At 58.4% G+C, this 25,891-nt stretch overlaps 2 protein-coding genes across 2 annotated transcripts in view; one reads left to right on the top strand and one right to left on the bottom strand.

The window, feature by feature from the left end:
* Nucleotides 1-25,891, top strand: part of LOC122368612 (5-phosphohydroxy-L-lysine phospho-lyase-like) — a 71,956-nt gene that overhangs the window by 11,553 nt on the left and 34,512 nt on the right. The window contains exons 2-8 of the mRNA XM_043342736.1: nucleotides 7,048-7,188; nucleotides 16,253-16,362; nucleotides 18,354-18,513; nucleotides 19,520-19,594; nucleotides 21,015-21,169; nucleotides 22,894-23,038; nucleotides 24,596-24,683. Coding sequence (XP_043198671.1) covers nucleotides 7,172-7,188; nucleotides 16,253-16,362; nucleotides 18,354-18,513; nucleotides 19,520-19,594; nucleotides 21,015-21,169; nucleotides 22,894-23,038; nucleotides 24,596-24,683 — 750 coding nt within the window. The 5' untranslated portion in view covers nucleotides 7,048-7,171. The remainder of the gene's footprint in view (nucleotides 1-7,047; nucleotides 7,189-16,252; nucleotides 16,363-18,353; nucleotides 18,514-19,519; nucleotides 19,595-21,014; nucleotides 21,170-22,893; nucleotides 23,039-24,595; nucleotides 24,684-25,891) is intronic.
* LOC122368614 (serine-rich adhesin for platelets-like) lies at nucleotides 1,471-2,928 on the bottom strand. Its single transcript, XM_043342748.1, has 2 exons — nucleotides 2,913-2,928; nucleotides 1,471-1,922 (listed from the first exon to the last, which is right to left on the bottom strand). The coding sequence occupies exons 1-2, from the start codon at nucleotides 2,926-2,928 to the stop codon at nucleotides 1,471-1,473; spliced, it is 468 nt and encodes a 155-aa protein (XP_043198683.1).

The following is a 25,891-nucleotide window of genomic DNA, read 5'->3' as shown; positions in this document are numbered from 1 at the left end:
CTGGCGGTGTCCAGTGTCTGAGCTGGGGACTGGCGGTGTCCAGTGTCCGCCCGCTGTGGACTGGCGGTGTCCAGTGTCTACCCGCTACGGACTGACAGTGTTCAGTGTCCGCCCATTGCGGACTGGCGGTGTCCAGTGTCTGCTGTGGACTGACGGGTATCCACCGGACAGTGTGGACTGTCTGTTGGACAGCACCCCTTCACTGCACCCGCCGCTGGTAAGGTGACGCGGTCCTGTGACACCCGGTGCTGCTCCGCCCTGAACACAGGGTGCTCTGCACGGCGTGCCCCCCGCCCTGAACACAGGGTGCTCTGCACGGCGTGCCCCCCGCTGCTGCGAAACTCAGACGCCGAGGGAGCTGTCTAACCCTCAGCCCTTTCGAGCATAGGGGGCAGGGGCGGATGGCCCTGCCTGCCCGCCGTTTTTTTTTTTTTCGCGAATTACGCGAAAAACGCAGCCGATTGCAACGTAACTTTCAGCACCCTTGAGTATCTATATCTTATTCACACATTCCCTGAAAATGTCATGGTCCTACCCCAGATGACCTTTGACCTGTGGCCCGAGACGATGTCTGGCCGGAATGGCGAATCATCGGCGTATGTCGGCGCATATTATCTGTGTGTTTCCAGACCTGTTGATTAGGAACATGTCAACATTGAAATAATGTTTGTCCCATGTATTATAGTGGGTGTCAAATTCACTTGAAGATCAGGTCAAGGTCATTGACCTTTGGTGACCCCAGGTGACTCAATTATTTTACAACTATATAGGATAGCGTTTAGGCCGTTTTACAATTTGGCACTCCTTTGAGAAAGTTTTGGTGCCTGTGCAGCATGTTACGTAACTGTCAGTGGTGCGGTCTGACTTACTATGGATTGCTGACTGACGCCGTCTGGGCCCTGTTTCACGGCCGCTGCCAGCGCGCTGCTATCACACTTGTCAAATTGGGTTTCCATGGAGACATCAACAAACGCGTATCTCCAACACTGCTACAATGGTGTCACATATGTGACGTCAGCTCGCGAAATGCGATACCAGTGTGAGCAGTGTGGTAGCAGCGTCCAGTGAAACACTGCCCTGGTTTAAATGAAGTGACTTGTCCCGACCTGCCCCAAATGCGTGTACCTTTGAGCTAAACAAATACCAAATTCGAAATTAGGACGTTGAAAAACATAACAACCTCTTTTTAAGAAGTTCTAGCAGGTCCTGATGTTCCCGATCTTTGGGACATTGACCTGATCTGAAAGTTTAACCAATAACCTAGGACCTTGAAATCGGGTATCGTCAGGTTCCTCTCGTCACGGGCGTCGGAGAACACGCTCATTTTTATTTCTCGCGAAGCTCTGGATTGATCCGGGGCCGAACGGGTGCTGGGGTCCCAACGGACTCCGTGACACGGCGGGAGACACGATCACTGGTCAGACACGGCGGGAGACACGGTCAGGCTGTCAGACACGGCGGGAGACACGGTCACTGGTCAGACACGGCGGGAGACACGGCCAGACTGTCAGACACGGCGGGAGACACGGTCAGACTGTCAGACACGGCGGGAGACACGGTCAGGCCGTCAGACACGACGGGAGACACGGTCAGACTGTCAGACACGGCGGGAGACACGGTCAGACTGTCAGACACGGCGGGAGACACGGTCAGGCTGTCAGACACGGCGGGAGACACGGTCACAGTGTCAGACACGGCGGGAGACACGGTCAGGCTGTCAGACACGGCGGGAGACGCGGTCAGACTGTCAGACACGGCGGGAGACACGGTCAGACTGTCAGACACGGCGGGAGACACGGTCAGGCCGTCAGACACGACGGGAGACACGGTCAGACTGTCAGACACGGCGGGAGACACGGTCAGGCCGTCAGACACGACGGGAGACACGGTCAGACTGTCAGACACGGCGGGAGACACGGCCACTGGTCAGACACGGCGGGAGACACGGCCACTGGTCAGACACGGCGGGAGACGCGGTCAGGCTGTCAGACACGGCGCCGCCATCGACCAGCCGCTCCCACGAGTGGCCTCCGGCCGGCGCCGGGACACGTGCGCCGCTCTCTGTGGCGGTGAGCCGCGCCGCCGAAAGGTCAGCGGGCCCGGCCGGTCTGGAAACTGTGGCGCACCGGCCGATCTACCCCGGCCGCCAGCAGTTCGCAGATAACGAGAACAGGAGAGGAGGACGATGACGATGGAGGAGGAGGACTCTGTGACCTCCACCCCAGTCCGAACTGGACTATACCAGGACTTGCCAAAGCGCTGGGCCGATTGACATGCGGTCGGTCTTTTTTTGTAGCCCCATCCCTGCTACCCCGTAATTGACTATAATAGGTTGGCTGCAAATAACGTCAGAATGACGTCATGCTGTGTCATTTTCGACCCAAAAAGGTTTCGCGGGAAGAGCTGTCAGGCCTTCAGCTTTGAAGATGAGAAAAATGTTCAAGACATAAAAGGTGTAGATTTAACAGGGATATAAAAAAGCTTCCTTTGGATTTTTTTGTTTTGACCCCCCCCCCCCAAAAAAAATCAAAAACTAATTTTTTGGATATAGGGTAAGGGCGGGTAAGAGGACGCAGGCGACAAGAGTACGCAGCAGCTGTTTCGGTTGCTTAGCAACGCCTCATCAGCGTCATCTCGAGTCCTAAGGAAGCTGTCTCTCACGCGGCTTCGATGGATGGTGGAAGGTGGGCGCGCTACGGGTTCACTTGTCTTTTTTAGAGGCTTAGACGTGTTTTTCACATCGCTTTTAGACTTTTTGGGGTGCAGGAAAAGGTGTGACCTTCCTCAGGGAGCGGCAATATAATTTTCATTTTTTTCCTATCAAGATACCACGGGGAATCTGGTGTGTGTGTCAAGTCCCAATTGTTTACGCGACGACTATGGCGCCAGCTCTCAGCCCGCTTTGTGTCTACCGTATGTGTCGGCCATGAGTACGCATTGCCGTGGCGGACAAGAGTACGCAGTTTTCCGAGTGCGTGGTTGTGTTGCATTAATCAACTTAGTACATCAGGCGCGCAACCCCTCAGCAGATTCACGGGATTGGCCAACAAGGTGGATGACACTCGGGGGGGACGCCGAGCAGTTGGGGAAACCACGAAGAGCATCACTGTTTCTGGTAGACCAGGGGGCATTTGCACGGCCACAGCGGGGCGCCTCGACTCTGTTAAGAGTGACCGTTTTAGTGGCTGCAGCAATAAATATAACAATAGTTTAATTACTTGCATGAATGCATTGATTCCAGCGAGTAGGAATGCATACACGTAGTGTGTACTCCACCCGCACGAAGTGCGTACTCTTGTACTACCTATCGGGCAAGAGTACGCAAATGCAGGGTGTTAGAAAATTGCTTACGGTCACGCTTTAAATTGGACGTAGGCCGCTGTGGTCATGACAGTCTGTGGACAAATGATCAGGCTTTATCGGAATATACTGATCGTAGCCGTAAACCAAAACCGAACGGCGTGAGACGACAAAATGCATTAGGTGCGTACTCTTGTACGGTCCTCCCCTACCTATAATAGCCAAAAGCTCCCAAAGTTTTTTTTTGCATTTCGAAAAAAAACGGAATATGTGTGATAGTCCCTACCACCGTCTATCCACATGCCAAATTTGAGATTTAAACCCCTTTTTCGCCAAGTTATAGCGAAAAGACTTCAAAATTGATTGGGTCAAATTTTCCAACTCAATTTTTAGCAAGTTTAGACCACGTAGCGCAAAATAAAGACCACTATTAGACTCCCCGTGACAAGCTACATCCAATCAATGCCCAGTTTATGCAAAAATATCAATTTTGAAATTTGCTCTTATTTGACCTGACCTTGACCTGAACGTCACCAGAGCATAACCTAAGCTAAACTGGCCCCAAAGGTTGCCTGACCCACATAATCGCATTTTTCATGTAAAATTGACCATAAAACATGAATCACACGACACTTTCGTATTGTGACCCTCAGTGACCTGACCTCTGTGACCTGACCTGGTATCAGTGACATGAAATAGCAAAATATGTATTTTGCGAACGATTCCTCCGTCGATGATTTTCAATAACATGCCTTTTACTCGCTTTTACAACACATTTCTTGAAATGCCTGTAAACGGTGAAAATTCGACCTTTGACCTGACCTGTGACGTCATCGGCTGGACCTAGGTCAATGAAATTGGGGCACAAGGTATTTCCGTGGTAGGGCTACCCAACGCCGTTTGGATTTTGAAAATCGGCCGGTAAATTTCCGAGATCTTGGGAGGGGGACGAAATGCCTCTCCCCCTACGGATGCTAGGGTGCGCCGATAGCCTTACGGGGCAGTGGCGGTCGCAGGGGGGGGGGGCCATCAGGGCCATGGCCCCCCCCAAAGGCAAATCAGGGGGGGCCATCATATCATTTGGCCCCCCCCAAACAACCGTTGGGCCCCCATGGCCGTATGGGGCCCTGGCCCGTATTCGATTGTCACGAGGCTCGAGAAACCCACGCCAGCTATTAACAGCTCCCATACCAGTCTTTGAGGGTCTTACACTGACGTCGGAGGGCCCTTCAGTGGCGGTCAAGCGTCCACATTGACCGCTGAGGACCCAAATTGACCTCTGAGGGCCCTCCACTGGCCTTTGAGTGCCCCTAAACCGGTCTCAGGGGCCCAACCGGCATCTGAGAGCCTCATTCCGGCCTCTGATGGCCTCATTTCTGTCTCTCGAGTCCCAAGACCAGCCTTTAAGTGTCTCTGAGGGCCCCGCACTGGATTCTGAAGACCCGATGTTGGTCTCTAAGAGCCCGCATCGGCCTCTGGGGGCCCATCTTGGCCTTTGAGGGCCCTCCGCTGGTCTCTGGGGTCCAATGCCGGCCCTTGCCGGCCTTTTAGGGCCCAAAACTGACCTCTTAGGGCCCATGCTGGCCTGTAAGGACCCACATTAGCCTCTGAGGGCCCCCCGCACTGGATTCTGAAGACCCAATGCCGGCCGCTCAGGGCCCGCATCGGCGTCTGAGGGCCCACCTTGGCCTTTGAGGGCCCTCCGCTGGCCTCTGGGGTCCAACGCCGGCCCATGCCAGTCTTTTAGGGCCCCACACTGACCTCTGAGGGCCCCATGCTGGTCTGTAAGGACACACATTAGCCTCTATGGGCCCCGCACTGAATTTTGAAGACCCGATGCCGGCCTCTAAGGGCCCGCATCGGCCTCTGAGGGCCCATCTTGACTTTTGAGGGCCCTCTACTGGCCTCTGGGGTATAACGCCGGCAAATGCCAGTCTTTTAGGGTCCCATTCTGACCTTTGAGGGCCCCATGCTGGCCTGTAAGGGCCCACATTAGCCTCTGAGGGCCCCCGCACTGGATTCTGAAGACCCATCTTGGCCTTTGAGGGCCTTCTGTTGGCCTCTGGGGTCCAACGCCGGCCCATGCCGGTCTTTTAGGGCCCCACACTGACCTCTGACAGCTCGTGCTGGCCTGTAAGTACCCACCTTAGCCTCTGAGGACCCCGCACGAGCTTCTAAAGACCCGATGCCGGTCTGTAAGGGCCCGCATCGGCCTCTGAGGGCCCATCTTGGCCTTTAAGGGCCCTCTACTGGCCTCTGGGGTCCAACGCCGGCCCATGTCGGTCTTTTAGGGCACCACGCTAACCTCTGGACAAGCTGGCCTGTAAGGACCCACATTTGCCTCTGGGCTCTGAGTGCCCAATTCGGTCTCTGATGGTCTCAACCTGCCTTTTGCAGGCCCTGTACTGGTCTCTGAGGGCCCTAAACTGGCCCCTAAGGGCCCAAACCAGCCTAGGTCCCACACCAGCCTCTGATGGTCCCGTTTCTGTCTCTGGGACCCAAACTGACCCTTATGTGCCTCTGAGGGCCCCGTACTGGCTTCTGAAGGATCGATGCCGGCTTCTGAGGACCCATAACGGTCTTTAAGTGTCTCATGCCGACACCTCAGGCCCCACACTAGCCTCTGAGGGGCCCCAAACTGGCCTATGAGGTCTCTACACCGGCCACTGATGGCCGTATTATGTTCTCTGGGGGGCTCAAGCCTTACCTTCGGGGGTCACGCACTTGCCTCTGAAGGCCCACATCAGCCTCTGGGGTCCTACCTGGGCCTTTGAGACCCTTCGCTGACCTTTGGGTCCAACGCCGGCCTCTGGGGGTCTGACACCGTACTCTAAGGGCCCCATTGCAGCCTCTAGGCGATAGGTATCGCCTAAGCGCTATCGATGGGCCCATAAGTGTAGGAACCATGGGTGCAGTGGGCGCAGTTGCACCAAACACAATTCTGCAGTGGGTGCAGACAATGTATTCTGCATCCACAATAGTCTAGAACAAAACCCCCTTTTTCTCAGCAACACTACTTTCCATGCAGCACGACAAATTTAGGATATTTTGCTCACTATCCATCTTTCGAAGCATTTGATACTGTAATGGTCTTCAAAACTTACATTTGTGCCCAGTAAAAAAGAGAGAAGATGAAACGGAACACATGAACACATGATTGAACAGTGAACAGATACCGAGGACCCACTGTCAAAAGTTTTAGCACGATGATCTTAGAAAATAGCAAAGTTAGCCGCCTAAGCCGCCTTTACTTTTGCGGTAGGTAGTCCATTCACAGTTGCGTGAATTATAGACAATATCAATGATTCAAAATGCACTTATCGGTACCTTTTCGACATTGTACACCCTTAAAGCTCGCAATGAGCCTCCGCTCGGGTGCCGCTCCCTACCCCCCCCCCCCCCGCTTCACCGGTCATGGCCTGGATTTCTGTACCCGTGCACTACGCCCGTGGGCCCCTTTGAGCTAGCACCGGGCCCCCGGGTCAGCGCAGGGGCCCCTTTGCCAAGTTGGCCCCCCCCAAACTCCAAGTCTGCGACCGCCCCTGTTACGGGGCGCGGGTTAAGGTGCTACTGCACGTATGCACTTGCAGGAATGAGGGTCCTCTCTCTCGCTCTCTCCTTCTTCGCCCAAAAGACTGCTACTGGTGCATACCTAATTATCGGATTGTTACTCCCTCAGGGCTCAGATTAACTGTTACGCATCCTATGACAAGGTGTATGACAGTGCTTTCCCGTTCCATGTTGCAGACGAGTCGTATTCGTTCAGCGGCCGTCGGACAGCAGCGGCCCCTGATTGGCCGATCCCGGCGGCGGCGGGCCCTGATTGGCCGATCTCGGCGGCGGCGGCCCCTGATTGGCCCTCGTCTCCACCATGTCGAACGCCTCTAAGTGAGTCCACGGCGTCCTCGGCGGAAACCGGCGGCGGACCCCGGCGGCGGAAACCGGCGCGGCGGCGGCCGGGCTGCTGAACGGGGACCGGGGGGGGGGGGGCATTTAGCGCTCACTAGCACTTCAGTGTACTGTGGATGGGGGGGGGGGGGCAGGGCGGGATCTTCGTCCACAGTGCTGCCCCTCAGGCGTACCTACACACACCAGCTGGACTGGACACCTGTCGCCATCCACGCCGTGGTTCCGACTGACCCGTCGGGACTGACACAGACTGTAACAGAGTGACACAAACCGCGACATACATAGTGACGCATACTGTGTCATACTGTGACAGACTGACACAGACTGTGACAGACTGACACAGACTGTGACATAGGTGCTGTGACAGTCTCAAGTTTCCCCTCCCAACCGCCGTCGGTTGCCATGGTGACCAGGCCCTATGGGTCCCGGCCGGCGCCCGGGACGCCGGTAGCCGGCTAACAACAATGCCGGCCGACCCTCGTCCCCTGCCCCGGCGGCCCGCTCGGCGCGGCCGTCGCGCGGGCTGGCGCGCTCGGCGCGCGAGGGGACATGGGAGCAGCGAACAGCTGACTGCTCCCGGCACTGGGACCCCTCACGGGTCTCGTCGTGTAGAGTGCCAAACACCTGACATCAACCATCGACGGGACGACCAAATTGCTCCTGCCTGTGCATACGACCTGGCATTTCTGATGGAGGTGCGTGACCGGCTTAACAACAACACGGCTCGGGAAGTCGCCGAGACTATCCGGCGCAGTCTTCCCGCCCATGTCATCCGCCGTCATAATCGGCCACGCCCCCTCAGCCCAGTGGACGGAGCACATGGCCGGCCCGCTCGACAGACTCAGCGCCAGTCTAGCCGGCCGACCGACCCGCCCAAATTACTCATCGGCTCCCTGAATATTCAAAGCCTGAAGCCCAAAATTCAGGAGCTGACGTTTGAGCTCAATCGTTACAACTACGACGTCATGCTTCTGGCTGAGACCTGGCTGCGCTCGACCACCCCGAACCGCCTCTTGGTCATTCCAGGATACACGCTTCGTCGTGTGGACCGCCCAGATGGTAGCGGTTACGGTGGTGTCGCAATTATCACCAAGGCTAAAATCACGTCAACCGCACTCAAGATCCCGGGCAGTGGGAGCTCTGCCAGCAGCCTGGAGTCACTGTGGGCGCTGCTAAAGCTTGAACAGGGCCGGCAGCTGATCATCTGCTCCCTGTATCGGCCACCCCGACACAGTGAGGCTGCTCTGCTTGCCGACTTCACGGACCTCGAGGCCCAACTGCAACGAGTTATAATCGATTACCCCAGTGTTCCGCTTGTCATCTGCGGCGACCTCAACTGTGATTTATTGAAAGAGCCTAATTTCCGCGCGCGTCAACACATAAGCAGCTTCCTATCAAATTACTCATTAGATCAATTAGTGACAACTGCAACATTTTCCTCCGGCTCGCTCCTGGATGTGTGTATTGTTAACAACCGTGAGCTCGTTTGCGACACCCGTGTTAAATATTGTCACTTCAGTCCTCACAAATTTATCGATGTCGTTGTGAATGTGCCGAAACTGCGTCAAAAGCCCACTGTTATCTCGTCTCGCTCCTTTAAGCGATTAGATCACCCTGCACTGCACCATGACTTACTCGATGTTGACTGGGATTATGTATTCTCCGCCGAAACCGTCAGTGATAAGTGGGATGCTTTCTTGTCTTTCTTCGTACCTGTTTTCGATGCACATGCCCCAATTAAGCGTGTGTCTATCCGTAACCCGACTGCTCCTCCCGTCTCCGTCGCCACTCGAGATCTCATGTCCCAACGTCGCGCTGCGCTCCGCCATTTAGGCCGCAACTCGAGCGAGTACAAAAACCTTAACCGCTCTGTCCGGGCGGCTTTGCGTCGCGACCGGCGGGTGGAACTACAGAGGGAAATCGGGGAACGGGGCCCCAACAAAGTTTGGCAATGTATCAGGTCGGTGGTTGCCGGTAAGAAGGATGGTTCTGATGTTCAGCCTGACCTATCTGCCAATGACTTAAATTCTTTCTTTGTATCCGTCGGTCCTCGTGTCGCTGCCGAGATCCGAGCCCAAAACGCACCTACCGATTTGAATGTACGTCTTACCCGTGTTGGCGCATGCAGTTTTCAACTTCGAGAAATCACACTTGCCGAGCTTGAGCGGACGATTTTCAGCATGCGTAGCTCGGGTGCTTGCGGTACCGACAGTGTCTGCGTTCGCATGCTGAAAGCCGGATTCCGAGCTATTGGTGGTGTCATCCTGCATATTATCAATACCTGCTTAATTCAATCCGATATCCCCGATTCATGGAAACATTCCATAGTTCACCCTCTGTTCAAATCCGGCAATCCTTCAGACCCCGCAAACTTCCGGCCCATTTCCCTGGTTCCTGTAGTCATGAAAGTGGTTGAGCGCATTGTCCATCAGCAGCTCTACATCTATCTCTCTCATAATCACCTTCTGGCATCCTCACAGCACGGCTTCCGCCCCCGGCACTCTACTGAAACCGCGTTGTTGTCCGTCACTGAACGCATCCTGGCCGCCACCGACAGGGGTGAGATCTCAATGCTATGCCTTCTCGATCTTAGTAAATGTTTTGACGTGATAGACCACGAGCTTCTGATGCAAAAACTTATGCTGCACGGTATCGAAATTTCCTGGTTCGCCGCCTATCTTCATGGACACACCCAGAGCGTGTCGTTGAAAAATGGGTCCGGAAGTAGAGTGCTGTCTCGGCCTCTTCCTAATACCATGGGTGTCTTCCAGGGCTCTGCGTTAGGGCCGTTACTTTTCACCATCTTCTCTAACAACTTATCGCTGTACGCGGGTGATGCAGTAGTCTTTCAATATGCCGACGACACCCAAGTATTGGTTAGCGGTCCTGCCAGGGACCTCGGAGTTCTCATCTCGCGCATGGAGGTTTCGCTCGCGTCACTCAACGAATGGTTCTGCGCTAACGCCCTGAAGGTCAATGCCAGTAAAACACAGCTCATTGTCTTCGGCAGTCGTCAAAATTTACGCAAATTGCCAGATTTCAGGGTATCGTTCCGTGACGCAGCGTTGCAGCCGTGCGCGCAGGTGGGGAACCTGGGCGTCACTTTTGACAGTACTCTATCCTGGGACGCTCACGTCTCCGAACTCAGCCGCCGGTGTACGGGACTGTTGATCGGTCTCTCCCATGCGCGCCACAGTCTCCCGGATGGCATCATTAGAACGCTCGTGACAGCACTCGTTATCTCACGCATCCAATACTGCCTCTCAGTTTATGGCAATGGGTCCCAAAAAAAATTTCGATCGTCTCCAAAAAATTTTGAACTTCGCTGCTAGAGTCATTTTCGGTCGCCGTAAATTTGCCCATGTCTCTGACCTGCGAAAAAAGCTCGGGTGGTTGTCCCCGCGTCATATGGCTGATTACCAAACCCTTGTTATCGCCCACAAAGCCATTCAGCGCGGCGAACCCGAGGAATTGGCAACCATGTTCGTCACAAACAGCGCTGTCCGGGAGAGACACTCCAGGCAAGACCACCTCTTTCACCTTCCGCGACCACGGCTGGAAACGGGTAGGCGGCGGTTCGGCTATCGAGCCGCTGCTCTACTCAACAGTCTCCCAACTCAGCTGTCGCAGCTGTCTCCCGCCCCCTTTGCCCGATCTGTTAAAGCCGCGATAGTGGACGGGGCATCAACTGATCGTCGCTGACCAACAGTGAGTTGTACCTGTGGTACTACGAAAGTGTCTCTGTCCGTGCTTTGACGTGAGTGAATGTGTGAATGCTGTGAATGTTTAGATTAGTAACCGAGGATACGGATTCTGAGCAGTAATCGCCACGCACTTTCAGAATGTGGATCGCTCATGATTGTTCAATACAATACAATACAATACAGACTGACACAGACTCACGGCTCACGTCACGGTGGTGGACGTGGGATGGGCCGCGGATACTGACAGACTCCGTGGGTACTGACAGACTCCGTGGGTACTAACAGACTCCGTGGGTACTAACAGTCTTTGCGGATACTAACAGCCTCCGTTGGTACTGACAGACTCCGCGGGCCGGCCACGGGGTGCGATCCGCCGCCAGACGCGCCGCCCCTGTACCGGTGATCTGTCCGGCTGATAGCGTCCATACGTGCATGTGTGGCCGGGACGGATTAAAACTGCAGCGCGGGCGCGGCGGCCGGTCCGGTCCGGTCCGGCGCGGCGGGACGGGACGCTCGATACGGCCGGGTCACAGGGTCCGTACACTGCACGTGCTGACGGAAATACCGGCCGGCCCGCCGCCCGCGCCGCGCCGCGCCGCGCCGAGAGGGCCACGGCCCCGACGGACGCGGTACCGGTGGGGTACAGGCGCGGTACCGGTGGGGTACAGGCGGGCTGTACCGGTGGGGTACGGGGGGAGTACTGGCGGGGTACCGGTGGGTACAGGTGGGGTACAGACGCGGTACCGGTGGGGTACGGACGTGGTACCGATGGGGTACAGATGGGGGTACAGGCGGGGTACAGGTGGGGTACAGACAAGGTACCGGTGGGGTACCGGCGGGGTACCGGTGGGGTACAGGCGGGCTGTACCGGCGGGGTACGGGGGAGTACTGGCGGGGTACCGGTGGGGTACAGGTGGGGTACAGACGCGGTACCGGTGGGGTACGGACGTGGTACCGGTGGGGTACAGATGGGGGTACAGGCGGGGTACAGGTGGGGTACAGACAAGGTACCGGCGGGGTACCGGTGGGGCACAGACGGGGTACCGGTGGGGTACCAACGCGGTGCCGGCGGGGTAGCGGTAGGGTACCGGCGGCTCGCAGCAGTCTGGGGCCAGCCTGTGATGTTGCCGTCCCGCGGAATCTGGCCAGACGGCAAACCGCGGGCCTCTGGACCGTCCCGCGGTTCAGGGAGGGGGAGGGGAGGGGGACGGCTGCGGCAGGAGCCGCGCGTGCTGTTGCGTAAGTGGAGCGCGGGTGGCTGTGTGTGCACGGCCACTGTGTGCACTGTGCACACGGCTCCGGGGTGGACGGCACCTGCGGGGTGCGTTGGGTACCTGCGGACCGGACACGCGTCTCCCCCCCCCCCTCCGCCTCCGCCGTGCGTCGGGTACCTTTTGACCGTGCTGCGCCCCTCGGGAGGCCCTGCAGTGAGCCATCGGTCGCCGCCCGATCACCGGTGGCCGTGAGTCAGCGACCCGGTCGGAGCTGTCGGCGCAGAGTCACCGCTGATACAGTGTCACAGTGTCACCGCTGACACAGTGTCACAACTCACAGTGTCACCGCGCCGACCGCCCGTCCGCAGTGTCACCGCTGACACAGTGTCACAAGTTCACAACTCACAGTGTCACCGCGCCGACCGCCCGTCCGCAGTGTCACAGTGTCACCGCTGACACAGTGTCACAGTGTCACCGCGCCGACCGCCCGTCCGCAGAGTCACCGCTGACACAGTGTCACAGTGTCACCGCTGACACTGTGTCACAACTCACAGTGTCACAGTGTCACCGCGCCGACCGGCCATCCGCCGCCGATACCGCCGGTGCTGGGAGGGTTCAGGTTACAGATGATCCGGCGTCCTGCGACCAATAAAACTAACAAACCTCGGCGGCGGGACGCTCTAACATGAAACAGTGGCGTGTCGGCGTCTGTATGATGGAGCGTTATTGCGGCTTATCCATGGACGTGGACGGCCCCCCTGAGACTGCCTGGGAAGACAAACTGAGGGAGGGACCTTTGGTCGGACCTTTGGTTGGTATCGCGGGACCTTTGGTCTGACGGGGAGGCACTCTTCAATCAGTGGTGTCAGACAAATAAGCCACCCAGAACTCCAATAAGCTCTTAAGATTGCTGGCGGCGCACCGGTTTGAAAATCACGTCGTTTGTTGTATTTATTGACGGTGCCGACGGTGCCGGTCTGCCGACGGTATCTTCTGGAGCAGGGCTCTCCCCGTGTCGGCCTCAGGGGCTGGTGACCGGCTGCTGTGGGGAGCGGTACTCTGACCTGGGTACTCTGTCCAGAGGGCAGACCAGGGTCGCCGGTCCCCTGGGGATAGGGGAGCCAGGCCATTCTGCAGCCTCTGAACTGGCCAGGGCACCAAGCTCGGCCACTCTCGTTGTCAATCGGGAATCGATGATCATATGGAGGGTTCTGTCTGCACTGGACGGTTTCTCCACGGCTGCCGACTTCCTCTGCGGCCGGTCTGACCATGGGGCGGCACGGACCGGCGAGTCGGACCCCGCCGTCTGATCCTGCGTCTGATCCCGCCGTCTGATCCCGCGTCTGATCCCGCGTCTGATCCCGCGTCTGATCCCGCCGTCTGATCCCGCGTCTGACCAGCCGTCCGATACCGCACAGAACGCTGGCGGTACCGGCTGCATCAGACCGTTCCGACAACAGCAGAGATCGGCGGCGATCACCGGCGCCAGCAGAGATCGGCGGCGATCACCGGCGACAGCAGAGATCGGTGGCGATCACCGGCGACAGCAGAGATGGGCGGCGGTCACCGATGCCGCGCCGTGGCCTTGGTGCGGGAGGTGCGCCGGCTGGACTGGCGGGACAGGCTGCGCCCGCCGGACTGCGCGGGCAGCAGGCTCGAGTCGGCGGACACCCACTGTCGCACACCCCCGCTGGTTGGGAGCGGCCGGCGCACACCCTGGCTGCTGTCGGCAGTCGGTCAGCGGCCCCTGGCTGGTTGGGAGCGGCCGGCGCACACCGTGGCTGCTGTCGCCTGTCGGTGGCCGGTCGGCGGTCCCCGCTGTCAGTAGTCAGTCAGCGGCCCCTGGCTGGCTGGGAGCGGTCGGTACTGTACTGCCGGTGGCCGGTCGGCGGTCCCTGGCTGGCTGGGAGCGGTCAGCAGTCGGCGGCCCCCGCTGTCGGTCGGCGTCCCCTGACTGGCTGGGAGCGGTCGGTACTGTCAGTAGTCGGTCGGCGTCCCCCCGCTGTCAGTAGTCGGTCGGTGGCCCCCTGCTGTCGGTCGGCGGCCCCCGCTGTCGGTCGGCGGCCCCTGGCTGGCTGGGAGCGGTCAGTACTGTCGGTAGTCGGCCGGCGTCCCCTGACTGGCTGGGAGCGGTCGGTACTGTCGGCAGTCGGTCGGCGGCCCCCCGCTGTCGGTCGGCGGCCCCTGGCTGGCTGGGAGCGGTCGGTACTGTCGGTAGTCGGCCGGCGCATACCCTCGCTAGTGTCCGCGATAGGAATCCGATCAGCGGCTGAATCCGGGCAGCGGCTGACGCAACGCTGTCCGGAAAACTCGGCACGGTTTCATCAGCCAGTTTCATGGCGATCCTTATTACTTTATTAAGCTCCCTGCACACAGCTCCGAGGGATCGTGGCAGGCTGCCCTGCCTGACCGCTGGGCGCTGTGCGTCCTTGGGTGCACTGAGCGCTGGGAGGGATATGATCCGACGCTCCTACTGGTCAGGGGTATATGGTCCGGTGTTCGTACTGGTCAGGGGGATATGATCCGACGCTCCTACTGGTCAGGAGGATATGGTCGGACGCCCCGAGCGATAAACTAGACGGATATGGTCCGACGCTCCTACTGGTCAGGGGGATATGATCCGACGCTCCTTCTGGTCAGGGGGATATGGTCGGAGGCCCCCAGCGAATAATTAGACAGATATGGTCCGACGCTCCTACTGGTCAGGAGGATATGGTTCGATGTTCCTACTGGTCAGGGGATATGATCCGACGCTCCTGCTGCTCAGGGGGATATGGTCGTACGCCCCGAGCGATTAACTAGACGGATATGGTCCGACGCTCCCAGTATGTGAATGGATCTGGTCCGACGTTCTCGGTGTGTGAATGGATCTGGTCCGACGCTTATAGTGGTCAAGGATCTGGTTCGACGCCCTGAGCGGTGCGATGGATCTGGTTCGACGCCCTGAGCGGTGCGATGGATATGGTCCGACGCTCCGAGCGCTGAGGTGCTCCGGTCGCCCTGCGCGCGCCTCGTGCCGGGCTGACGAGCGTCGCTGCAGTGCCATTATTTCTGTATTATTGCTGTACTTGTGTGGACTCGCCGTCGGGATGTAATGAATGCTCCAAGGAGCGAGAAGGAACGATTGTTTACATTATTTGTTGACAGTCGGGAGCCTTCTACGGTGAACTATTTCATTATTTCTTTATCGCTATTGGAGACGGAACGTTCTACCAATTCCTCCCCTTCACAACAAGCGCAACGCAGCATCTGATAACTAACTGCTGTTATCTGAGCTACCAGAGGCGATGTTTGTCGGATATGAGTCCTGCATTGCTGTCCAATGTCCATTGTCCATGTCTGCTGGACATTGGGTCTGGACTGCGGGCTGCGGCCCATGCCGGTCGGACATTAGACGACTGCTTTTCTACAGGAACTGGTGGGAGCTGCACTCGTTCTCCTGTCTTTCGGGAGAGTGGGATTGCATACCTCGGAAGGGACTGTCCGGCCGGCCGCCGCCCGATACTCTCAGACGCGGCTCGGGGCGGCTCAGACGCGGCTCAGACGCGGCTCAGACGCGGCTCAGAGCGGCTCAGACGTGACCGCAGGCTGTGGCTCAGGCGTGTCGGGCTCTGGGGTGGGACAGCAGGCCGCGCTCTGCACCATCAGCAGGGCGCGCTCTGCAGCACCGTTTGTGGAGCACGCCCGACCTGTACCCGCCAGCAGCCGGATCGCCCCAGAACACGCCAGGATCGACCTGTACCCGCCAGCAGTCGGATCGCCTCGAGTGTGGCGGGAGGCGGCGTGCCTCGTCAGGACCTGCGCTGCTCACATGGGTCCAAACAGAGCTACTTCTGGGAGTGGGTGTTTGTCACCGGATGGTATGCGACTGTGTGTACCTGTGTGGTGAACACCGTTTGTCTGACTGACCCTTCGGTGGCAGCTGCGCCCCTGTGGTCGCCATCCTCTGCCGTTCACTATCCCCGCGTTCGATGTCTCTCGGACGGCGTAGAATCTTCGTCGTCCGAGAGACATCGAACGCGGGGTATGTCACGCTGCTTTGTTGTGACGTGTGTGCCCTGTTTGACCTATGTGACCTGTATGACCTGTGTGACCTGTGACCTGTGTGCCGTGTGTTCCCGGCAGCACGCCGCTGCATTTCGGCGACTCGCTGCGTCTGACGCGGGCCTCCAAGCAGTACATGTATGACGACTCCAACACCGAGTATCTGGACTGCATCAGCAGCACCGCACACGGTTAGTGTCCCCCCGGTGTCCCCTGGTGTCCCCCTCTGGTGTCCCCAGGCCCCCCAGTGTCCCTCACTGTCCCCCTGCAGTGTCCTCCAGTATTCCCAGTGTCCTCTCGGTGTCCCCCAATATTCCCGGCTGTCCCCTGACGCCCAGTGTCCCCCCTAGTATCCCCAGTGGTCCACTGCCACCCGCTGGTGGTCCAGTGTCCCCATGACGCCCAGTATCCCCCTGTATATCCCCCAGTGGTCCACTGCCACCCGCTGGTGGTCCAGTGTCCCCCTGACGCCCAGTATCCCCCTGTATATCCCCCAGTGGGTCACTGCCACCCGCTGGTGGTCCAGTGTCCCCCTGACGCCCAGTATCCCCCTGTATATCCCCCAGTGGTCCACTGCCACCCGCTGGTGGTCCCACAGTGTCCCCCTGACGCCCAGTATCCCCCTGTATATCCCCCAGTGGGCCACTGCCACCCGCTGGTGGTCCACAGTGTGCCCCTGACGCCCAGTATTCCCCCTACGATCCCCAGTGGGCCACTGCCACCCGCTGGTGGTCCCAGTGTCCCCCTGATGCCCAGTATCCCCCTGTATATCCCCCAGTGGGCCACTGCCACCCGCTGGTGGTGAGGCAGTGTCCCCCTGACGCCCAGTATCCCCCTGTATATCCCCCAGTGGGCCACTGCCACCCGCTGGTGGTCCAGTGTCCCCCTGACGCCCAGTATCCCCTTGTATATCCCCCAGTGGGTCACTGCCACCCGCTGGTGGTCCCAGTGTCCCCCTGACGCCCAGTATCCCCCTGTATATCCCCCAGTGGGCCACTGCCACCCGCTGGTGGTCTCAGTGTCCCCCTGACGCCCAGTATCTCACCCTTACTATCCCCAGTGGGCCACTGCCACCCGCTGGTGGTCCCAGTGTCCCCCTGACGCCCAGTATCTCACCCCCAGTGGGCCACTGCCACCCGCTGGTGGTCCACACTGTGCCCCGGACGCCCAGTATCCCCCTGTATATTCCCCCAGTGGGCCACTGCCACCCGCTGGTGGTCCAGTGTCCCCCTGACGCCCAGTGTCCCCCCCTACTATCCCCAGTGGGCCACTGCCACCCGCTGGTGGTCTCACAGTGTCCCCCTGTCGCCCAGTATCCCCTGTATATCCCCCAATGGTCCACTGCCACCCACTGGTGGCCCAGAGTGTGTCCCTGACGCCCAATATTCCCCCTACGATCCCCAGTGGGCCACTGCCACCCGCTGGTGGTCCCAGTGTCCCCCTGACGCCCAGTTCCCCCTGTATATCCCCCAGTGGGCCACTGCCACCCGCTGGTGGTGAGGCAGTGTCCCCCTGACGCCCAGTATCCCACTGTATATCCCCCAGTGGGCCACTGCCACCCGCTGGTGGTCCACATTGTGCCCCTGACGCCCAGTATCCCCTCTGTATATCCCCCAGTGGGCCACTGCCACCCGCTGGTGGTCCAGTGTCCCCCTGACGCCCAGCATCCCCTGTATATCCCCCAGTGGGCCACTGCCACCCGCTGGTGGTCCAGTGTCCCCCTGACGCCCAGTATCCCCCTGTATATCCCCCAGTGGGCCACTGCCACCCGCTGGTGGTCCACATTGTACCCATGACGCCCAGTATCCCGCTGTATATCCCCCAGTGGGCCACTGCCACCCGCTGGTGGTGTTCCAGTGTCCCCCTGACGCCCAGCATCCCCTGTATATCCCCCAGTGGACCACTGCCCCCTCGCTGGTGGTCCACAGTGTCCCCCTGACGCCCAGTATCCCCCTGTATATCCCCCAGTGGACCACCGCCACCCGCTGGTGGTCCCACAGTGTCCCCCTGACGCCCAGTATCCCCCCTACTATCCCCAGTGGGCCACTGCCACCCGCTGGTGGTCCCACAGTGTCCCCCTGACGCCCAGTATCCCCCTGTATATCCCCCAGTGGGCCACTGCCACCCGCTGGTGGTCCACAGTGTCCCCCTGACGCCCAGTATCCCCCTGTATATCCCCCAGTCGGCCACTGCCACCCGCTGGTGGTGACGCGCGGCCAGCAGCAGATGGCGCGCCTGGTCTGGGCGCAGGGCTTCCTGTTCGACGCGCTGTCGCTGTACCTGAAGGAGCTCACCGACATGATGCCCGAACAGCTCAGCGTCTGCTACCTGGTCAACTCCGGGTACGTCCGGTTCCGGGTCCGGATACACACACTATACACACCGGGTACGTCCGGGTCCGGGTACACACTCCGGATACACACACCGGCACATACTCCGGGTACGGGTCCGGTCCGGATACACACTCCGGATACACACACCGGGTACATACTCCGGGTACGGGCCCGATCCGGGTACACACTTGGGGTATACACACCGGTACAGACTCCGGGTCCGGGTCCGGATACACACTCCGGATACACACACCGGTACATACTCACATACTCCGGGTCCGGGTCCGGATACACACTCTGGATACACACTCCGGATACACACCGGTACATAATCCGGGTACGGGCCCGGTCCGGGTACACATTCGGGTTATACACACCTGTACATAATGAACTGTCACTAAAGGCACGTCTGAACTGCAACGAAGGGCGCCAGTCAAATGCTTCAAAAGGGACCACTGCTCATGTGGGCATCGTCAGCGACTCGGGGGATATCCCGGCCTGCAGTTGCTGCCTGTTTGTCACCATACAGGTCTGTGACTATTTCCACTGTGACGGCTGTTTGTTGTCTCGTCTGGCCCCGCCATGTATCCGCTGTCAGTGCTGTTCGAATGGTGCGTACCTGCAGCTCTGTGACCCCGGCCCCGCCCGGGGACCTCAGACCTCCTCTGTGACCCCGGCCCGGACCTCAGACCTCCTCTGTGACCCCGGCCCGGACCCGGGGACCTCTGACCTCCTCTATGACACGGCCCCGCCCGGGGACCTCTGACCTCCTCTGTGACCCCGGCCCGGACCTCTGACCTCCTCTGTGACCCCTGCCCGGACCCGGGGACCTCTGACCTCCTCTGTGACCCCGGACCCGGGGACCTCTGACCTCCTCTGTGACCCCTGCCCGGACCCGGGGACCTCTGACCTCCTCTGTGACCCCGGCCCGGACCCGTAGACCGACGGGCGCCGGCCGGCCGCCGAGCTGACCTCTGAACTGACCTCTGACCTCTGACCTGACCCGTCCGCGCAGCTCGGAGGCCAATGACCTGGCGCTGCGGCTGGCGCGCTCCTACACCCGACAGGAGGACGTCATCGTCTTCGAGGGGTGAGTGCGGACCGAGCGCCGCCCAGACTGTGCCCCACCCGCCAGTGAGCGCTGACTGACGCACCGGACGGTGGGGTTGGACCGCTACTGTGCCACCCCCCCCCCCCCCATCAGCCCCAAACTGTTCCTTGTACCTCTCCCCGGAGGGGGGGGGGGTACAGGGACTAATATAGGCATATTAGTCCCAAAGTGTCCCCTGTACCGCCCCCAAAGCGTACATTTTTCCCAAACTGTCCTCTCTGCCGCCCTCAGAGCCTATATTAATCCCAAACTGTCCCCTGTGCGGACCCCCAGGGCGTATATTAATTCCAAACTGTCCCCTGTGCCGCCCTCAGAGCGTACCACTAGTCCCAAACTTTCCCCTGTGCCGCCCCCAGGGCGTATATTAATCCCAAACTGTCCCCTGTGCCGCCCTCAGAGCAGTGTTCCATTTTTCAGACTTTTTGGTGGCAAATCACACCTAATGGGGAAAATACTTTAATCCCTAAAATATGAATGACCGACTTTACTTCATCTCTGAAAAAAGAGTTCAGGTATTCCCAACAGCCAGCTTAAATGTCACTTGACAGTTGATGCACCCACATCCTTTTGTTTCACACCCTGTCAAGATTCTGACATAAAATCCTGGTTTATCCGTTGGCATACAAATTGGCATTGCACCATTTTGCAAATATACTTCGGTTATTTATTTCCTTTTTTCTCATCCTAGGATTTTTTTCATCATCGGCACACCCAGCCAAAATCCAATTTTAGAACACTGCCTCAGAGCGTACCACTAGTCCCAAACTGTCCCCTGTGCCGCCCTCAGAGCGTATATTAATTCCAAACTGTCCCCTGTGCCGCCCTCAGAGCGTACACCAGTCCCAAACTGTCCCCTGTGCCACCTTCAGAGCTTATATTAATCCCAAACTGTCCCCTGTGCCGCCCTCAGAGCGTACCACTAGTCCCAAACTGTCCCCTATGCCGCCCTCAGAGCGTACACCAGTCCCAAACTGTCCCCTATGCCGCTTTCAGAGCGTATATTAATCCCAAACTGTCCCCTGTGCCGCCTTCAGAGCGTATATTAATCCCAAACTGTCCCCTGTGCCGCCCTCAGAGCGTATATTAATCCCCAAACTGTCCCCTATGCCGCCCTCAGAGCGTATATTTATCCCAAACTGTCCCCTATGCCGCCCTCCGAGCGTATATTTATCCCAAACTGTCCCCTATGCCGCCCTCAGAGCGTATATTAATCCCAAACTGTCCCCTCTGCCGTCCTCAGAGCGTATATTAATTCCAAACTGTCCCCTCTGCCGCCCTCAGAGCGTATATTAATCCCAAACCCTGTGCCGCCTTCAGAGCGTATATTAATCCCAAACTGTCCCCTGTGCCGCCCTCAGAGTGTATATTAATTCCAAACTGTCCCCTGTGCCGCCTCCAGAGCGTACCACGGCAACCTGGGCAGTGTGGCCGACATCAGTCCGAAACTGTTTCCGGCCGCGCCGCCCGAGAACAACGGCAGGCGGCGGCACGTGCACGTGGCGCCTCTGCCGGACACCTACCGGGGGCGGTACCGCGAGACGGACCCGGACCCAGGTGAGCGGTGGATCCCGGACCCAGGTGAGGGGGACCCGGACCAGGTGAAGGGGGACCCGGACCCAGGTGAGGGTTGGACCCGGACCCAGGTGAGCGGTGGATCCCGGACCCAGGTGAGCGGTGGATCCCGGACCCAGGTGAGCGGTGGATCCCGGACCCAGGTGAGCGGTGGACCCAGACCCAGGTGAGGCGCGAACCCAGGTGAGCGGTGGACCCGGACCCAGGTGAGGCGCGAACCCAGGTGAAGACGCCTCTCCCTCCGGCCTAGTGGGGACTGCCGTTGCTGGCAATTTTACATTGTGTTGTTACTTGTTAGCACGCTATGTTGCGTTGCGTGTCTGAGATATACCACCTTGACATAAGTTTTGAGTTGAGATAGCCAAATTGGTCATGGCCTGAAAATACCAGTTTGGGCACTCACAACATCGAAAAATGCTTTAATTCGGAGATATGGAATTTCAAACTTGCAGTTTTCGGATTCTAAGGGGCTAATGCATTGGAATGCCTCCTTAGAATTTGTGACGTCAGCGCAGATCTAACGATTTTAAATATTTTACCGAAGCGTTTGGTAGCACGCGGTGGTATATGTCGCTTTGCGCGCAACAAGTGCCGCACTTTCAAATAAAGTCGCTGGGAACAGCGGAGATCCCAAAAAGTAAACAAAAGTAAAAGTCTAATATCTTGAAAACCGGTGAATATTTTTCGATGAAATTTGGTAGATATTCGTTTTTGCTCTTTCTGAACCGAGCGACATCACTTTCATGGCAATTCATTAACTTTTTGAAGGTGGGAGGGTCCCTTTAACGCGCACCGAACACCGCAGTGTCCCAGCCAGGGCAGGTGTGACTGGCTCCGGGGTAATAGGGCTGTGCTCCGCGGTAGTTGGGCTGTGCTCCGCGGTAGTTGGGCTGTGCTCCGCGGTAATAGGGCTGTGCTCCGCGGTAGTTGGGCTGCGCTCCGCGGTAGTTGGGCTGTGCTTCGCGCGCTGCGCTGCAAGGGGCGCTGTTCGCACGTTACCCACAGGAGCGCGGTACGTGTGTGACTCTATGTCTATAGTGACCGATGTATCCCACAGTGGCGTGGATCAGTGACCCGTGTGTGTCGCCCACAGGGGCGCGCTACGCGCAGCACTGTGTACTGTACCGTGTGTACTGTGTGTACTGTACTGAGTGTACAGTGACCCGTGTGTGTCGCCCACAGGGGCGCGCTACGCGCAGCACTGTATACTGTACTGTGTGTACTGTGTGTACTACACTGAGTGTATGTACAGTGACCGGCCGTGTGTCACCCTCAGGGGCGCGCTACGCGCAGCACTGTGTACTATACTGTGTGTACAGTGACCGGCCGTGTGTCGCAGCACTGTGTACTGTACTGTGTGTACTGTGTGTACTGCACTGAGTGTATGTACAGTGACCGGCCGTGTGTCACCCTCAGGGGCGCGCTACGCGCAGCACTGTGTACTGTACTGTGTGTACTGTGTGTACTGTGTGTACTACACTGAGTGTACAATGACCGGCCGTGTGTCGCCCGCAGGAGCGCGGGGCGCGCAGTACTGTATACTGTACTGTGTGTACTGCACTGAGTGTACTGTGACCGGCCGAGTGTCGCTCGCAGGGGCGCGGGGCACGCAGCACTGTGTACTGTACTGTGTGTACTGTGTGTACTGTGTGTACTGCACTGAGTGTATGTACATTGTACAGTGACCGGCCGTGTGTCACCCTCAGGGGCGCGCTACGCGCAGCACGTGGAGCGGCTGCTGGAGCGGATGGAGTCAGAGGGCCGCCGCGTGGCCGCCTTTATGTCCGAGTGTCTGGTGACCCAGTGCGGCATGGTGGCGCCGCCCGAGGACTATTTCCGACGGGTCTACAGGTGGGCACCGGGGTAGCGTGAGGGCCGCGCAAGGGCAGCACTCGGGTAGCGTACGGGCAGCGTTTTCGACGGTGTTCTGTGTTTGTGTCAGACTGTCTGCTACAGCCTGGTGCGGCCGCAGTGCTGTGTTTGTGGCAGGCTGTCTGTGTTTGCTACTGTCTGTGTTTGTGGCAGGCCGTCTGTGTTTGCTACTGTCTGTGTTTGTGACTGGTCGTCTGTGTTTGTGACTGGCCGTCTGTTGCAGCCTGGTGCGGCCGCAGTGCTGTGTTTGTGATGGTCTGTCTGTTGCAGCCTGGTGCGGGCGCAGTGCTGTGTTTGTGGCAGGCTGTCTGTGTTTGTTACTGTCTGTGTTTGTGACTGGCCGTCTGTGTTTGTGACTGTATGTGTTTGTGACTGGCCGTCTGTGTTTGTTACTGTCTGTGTTTGTGGCAGGCCGTCTGTGTTTGTTACTGTCTGTGTTTGTTACTGTCTGTGTTTGTGGCAGGCTGTCTGTGTTTGTTACTGCCTGTGTTTGTGGCAGGCCGTCTGTGTTTGTTACTGTCTGTGTTTTGTGACTGGCCGTCTGTTGCAGCCTGGTGCGGCCGCAATGCTGTGTTTGTGGCAGGCCGTCTGTGTTTGTTACTGTCTGTGTTTGTGGCAGGCTGTCTGTGTTTGTTACTGTCTGTGTTTGTGGCAGGCTGTCTGTGTTTGTTGCTGTCTGTGTTTGTGGCAGGCTGTCTGTGTTTGTTACTGTCTGTGTTTTTGACAGGCTGTCTGTGTTTGTTACTGTCTGTGTTTGTGACAGACCGTCTGTGTTTGTGGCAGGCCGCCTGTGTTTGTTACTGTCTGTGTTTGTGGCAGGCCGTCTGTGTTTGTGACTGTATGTGTTTGTGGCAGGCCGTCTGTGTTTGTTACTGTCTGTGTTTGTGGCAGGCTGTCTGTGTTTGTTACTGCCTGTGTTTGTTACTGTCTGTGTTTGTGACTGGCCGTCTGTTGCAGCCTGGTGCGGCCGCAGTGCTGTGTTTGTGGCAGGCCGCCTGTGTTTGTTACTGTCTGTGTTTGTGGCAGGCTGTCTGTGTTTGTTACTGTCTGTGTTTGTGGCAGGCTGTCTGTGTTTGTTACTGTCTGTGGTTTGTTACTGTCTGTGTTTGTGGCAGGCTGTCTGTGTTTGTTACTGTCTGTGTTTGTGGCAGGCTGTCTGTGTTTGTTACTGTCTGTGTTTGTGACTGTATGTGTTTGTGACTGGCCGTCTGTTGCAGCCTGGTGCGGCCGCAGTACTGTGTTTGTGGCAGGCCGTCTGTGTTTGTTACTGTCTGTGTTTGTGGCAGGCTGTCTGTGTTTGTTACTGTCTGTGTTTGTGACTGGCCGCCTGTGTTTGTTACTGTCTGTGTTTGTGGCAGGCTGTCTGTGTATGTTACTGTCTGTATTTGTGGCAGGCTGTCTGTGTTTGTGACTGTCTGTGTTTGTGACTGGCCGTCTGTTGCAGCCTGGTGCGGGCGCAGTGCTGTGTTTGTGATGGTCTGTCTGTTGCAGCCTGGTGCGGGCGCAGTGCTGTTTGTGACTGGCCGTCTGTTGCAGCCTGGTGCGGGCGCGCGGCGGCGTGTGCGTTATGGACGAGGTGGCCACCGGGCTGGGACGGATCGGCACCCACACGTGGGCCTTCGAGGTGAGCGCCGCGACCGCAGCGGCTCCCCAGACAGCGGCAGACAGGGCGGGGACTGTCCTCCCACAGGGCGGGGACTGTCCTCCCACAGGGCGGGGACTGTCCTCCCACAGACAGGGACTGTCCTCCCACAGGGCGGGGACTGGCCTCCCACAGAGCAGGGACTGTCCTCCCACAGAGCGGGGACTGACCTCCCACAGAGCGGGGACCGACCTCCCACAGAGCAGGGACTGTCCTTCCACAGAGGGGGACTGACCTCCCACAGAGGGGGACTGACCTCCCACAGAGCGGGGACTGACCCCCCGCAGAGCGGGGACCGACCCCCCGCAGAGCGGGGACCGACCTCCCACAGAGCAGGGACTGTCCTTCCACAGAGGGGGACTGACCTCCCACAGAGGGGGACTGACCTCCCACAGAGCGGGGACTGACCCCCCGCAGAGCGGGGACCGACCCCCCGCAGAGCGGGGACTGACCTCCCACAGAGCAGGGACTGTCCTCCCACAGAGCAGGGACTGTCCTCCCACAGACAGAGACTGTCCTCACACAGACAGAGACTGACCTCCCACAGAGCAGGGACTGACCTCCCACAGAGCATGGACAGTCCCTGCTCCCACAGAGCAGGGACTGACCTCTCGCAGACAGGGACTGTCCTTCCACAGACAGGGACTGACCTCCCACAGAGCAGGGACTGACCTCCCATAGACAGGGACTGACCTCCCACAGAGCGGGTACCGACCCCCCGCAGAGCGGGGACTGACCTCCCACAGAGCGGGTACTGACCTCCCACAGGGCGGGGACTGACCTCCCACAGACAGAAATTGCCCCTCCCCCTCACACAGACAACTGCTTTTTGTGGTGTCTGACTTGACAAAGTCTTCCATACATAGCTCCTGGGATTTCAGTGTATTATGAATAATGTCCTATGCTTATGTAATCAAATGTATGCTGTTAGTATCTACATACCATGTAACCCCGTGTATTGCTTTCTGGTGTGTAGTCCTGACGGCCGGTCTTGTACTGTGCCTCATGCCGCCCTCTGCCACCAGATTTATCTGTTGTGTGTAGATTTGTCGCAACTGTCCGTGTCCCCTTATTGTCACACTCTCCGTGTCCCCACATTGTCACACTGTCCATCCGTGTCCCCACATTGTCACACTCTCCGTGTCCCCACATTGTCACACTGTCTGTCCGTGTCCCCACATTGTCACACT

This window comes from Amphibalanus amphitrite, unplaced genomic scaffold (genome assembly GCF_019059575.1).
Source record: "Amphibalanus amphitrite isolate SeventyFive unplaced genomic scaffold, NRLGWU_Aamphi_draft 000961F_arrow, whole genome shotgun sequence".
Classification (NCBI taxonomy): Eukaryota; Metazoa; Arthropoda; class Thecostraca; order Balanomorpha; family Balanidae; genus Amphibalanus; species Amphibalanus amphitrite.
Note: the sequence above shows the minus strand (reverse complement) of the source record. Positions and strands in the feature narration are given on the sequence as shown.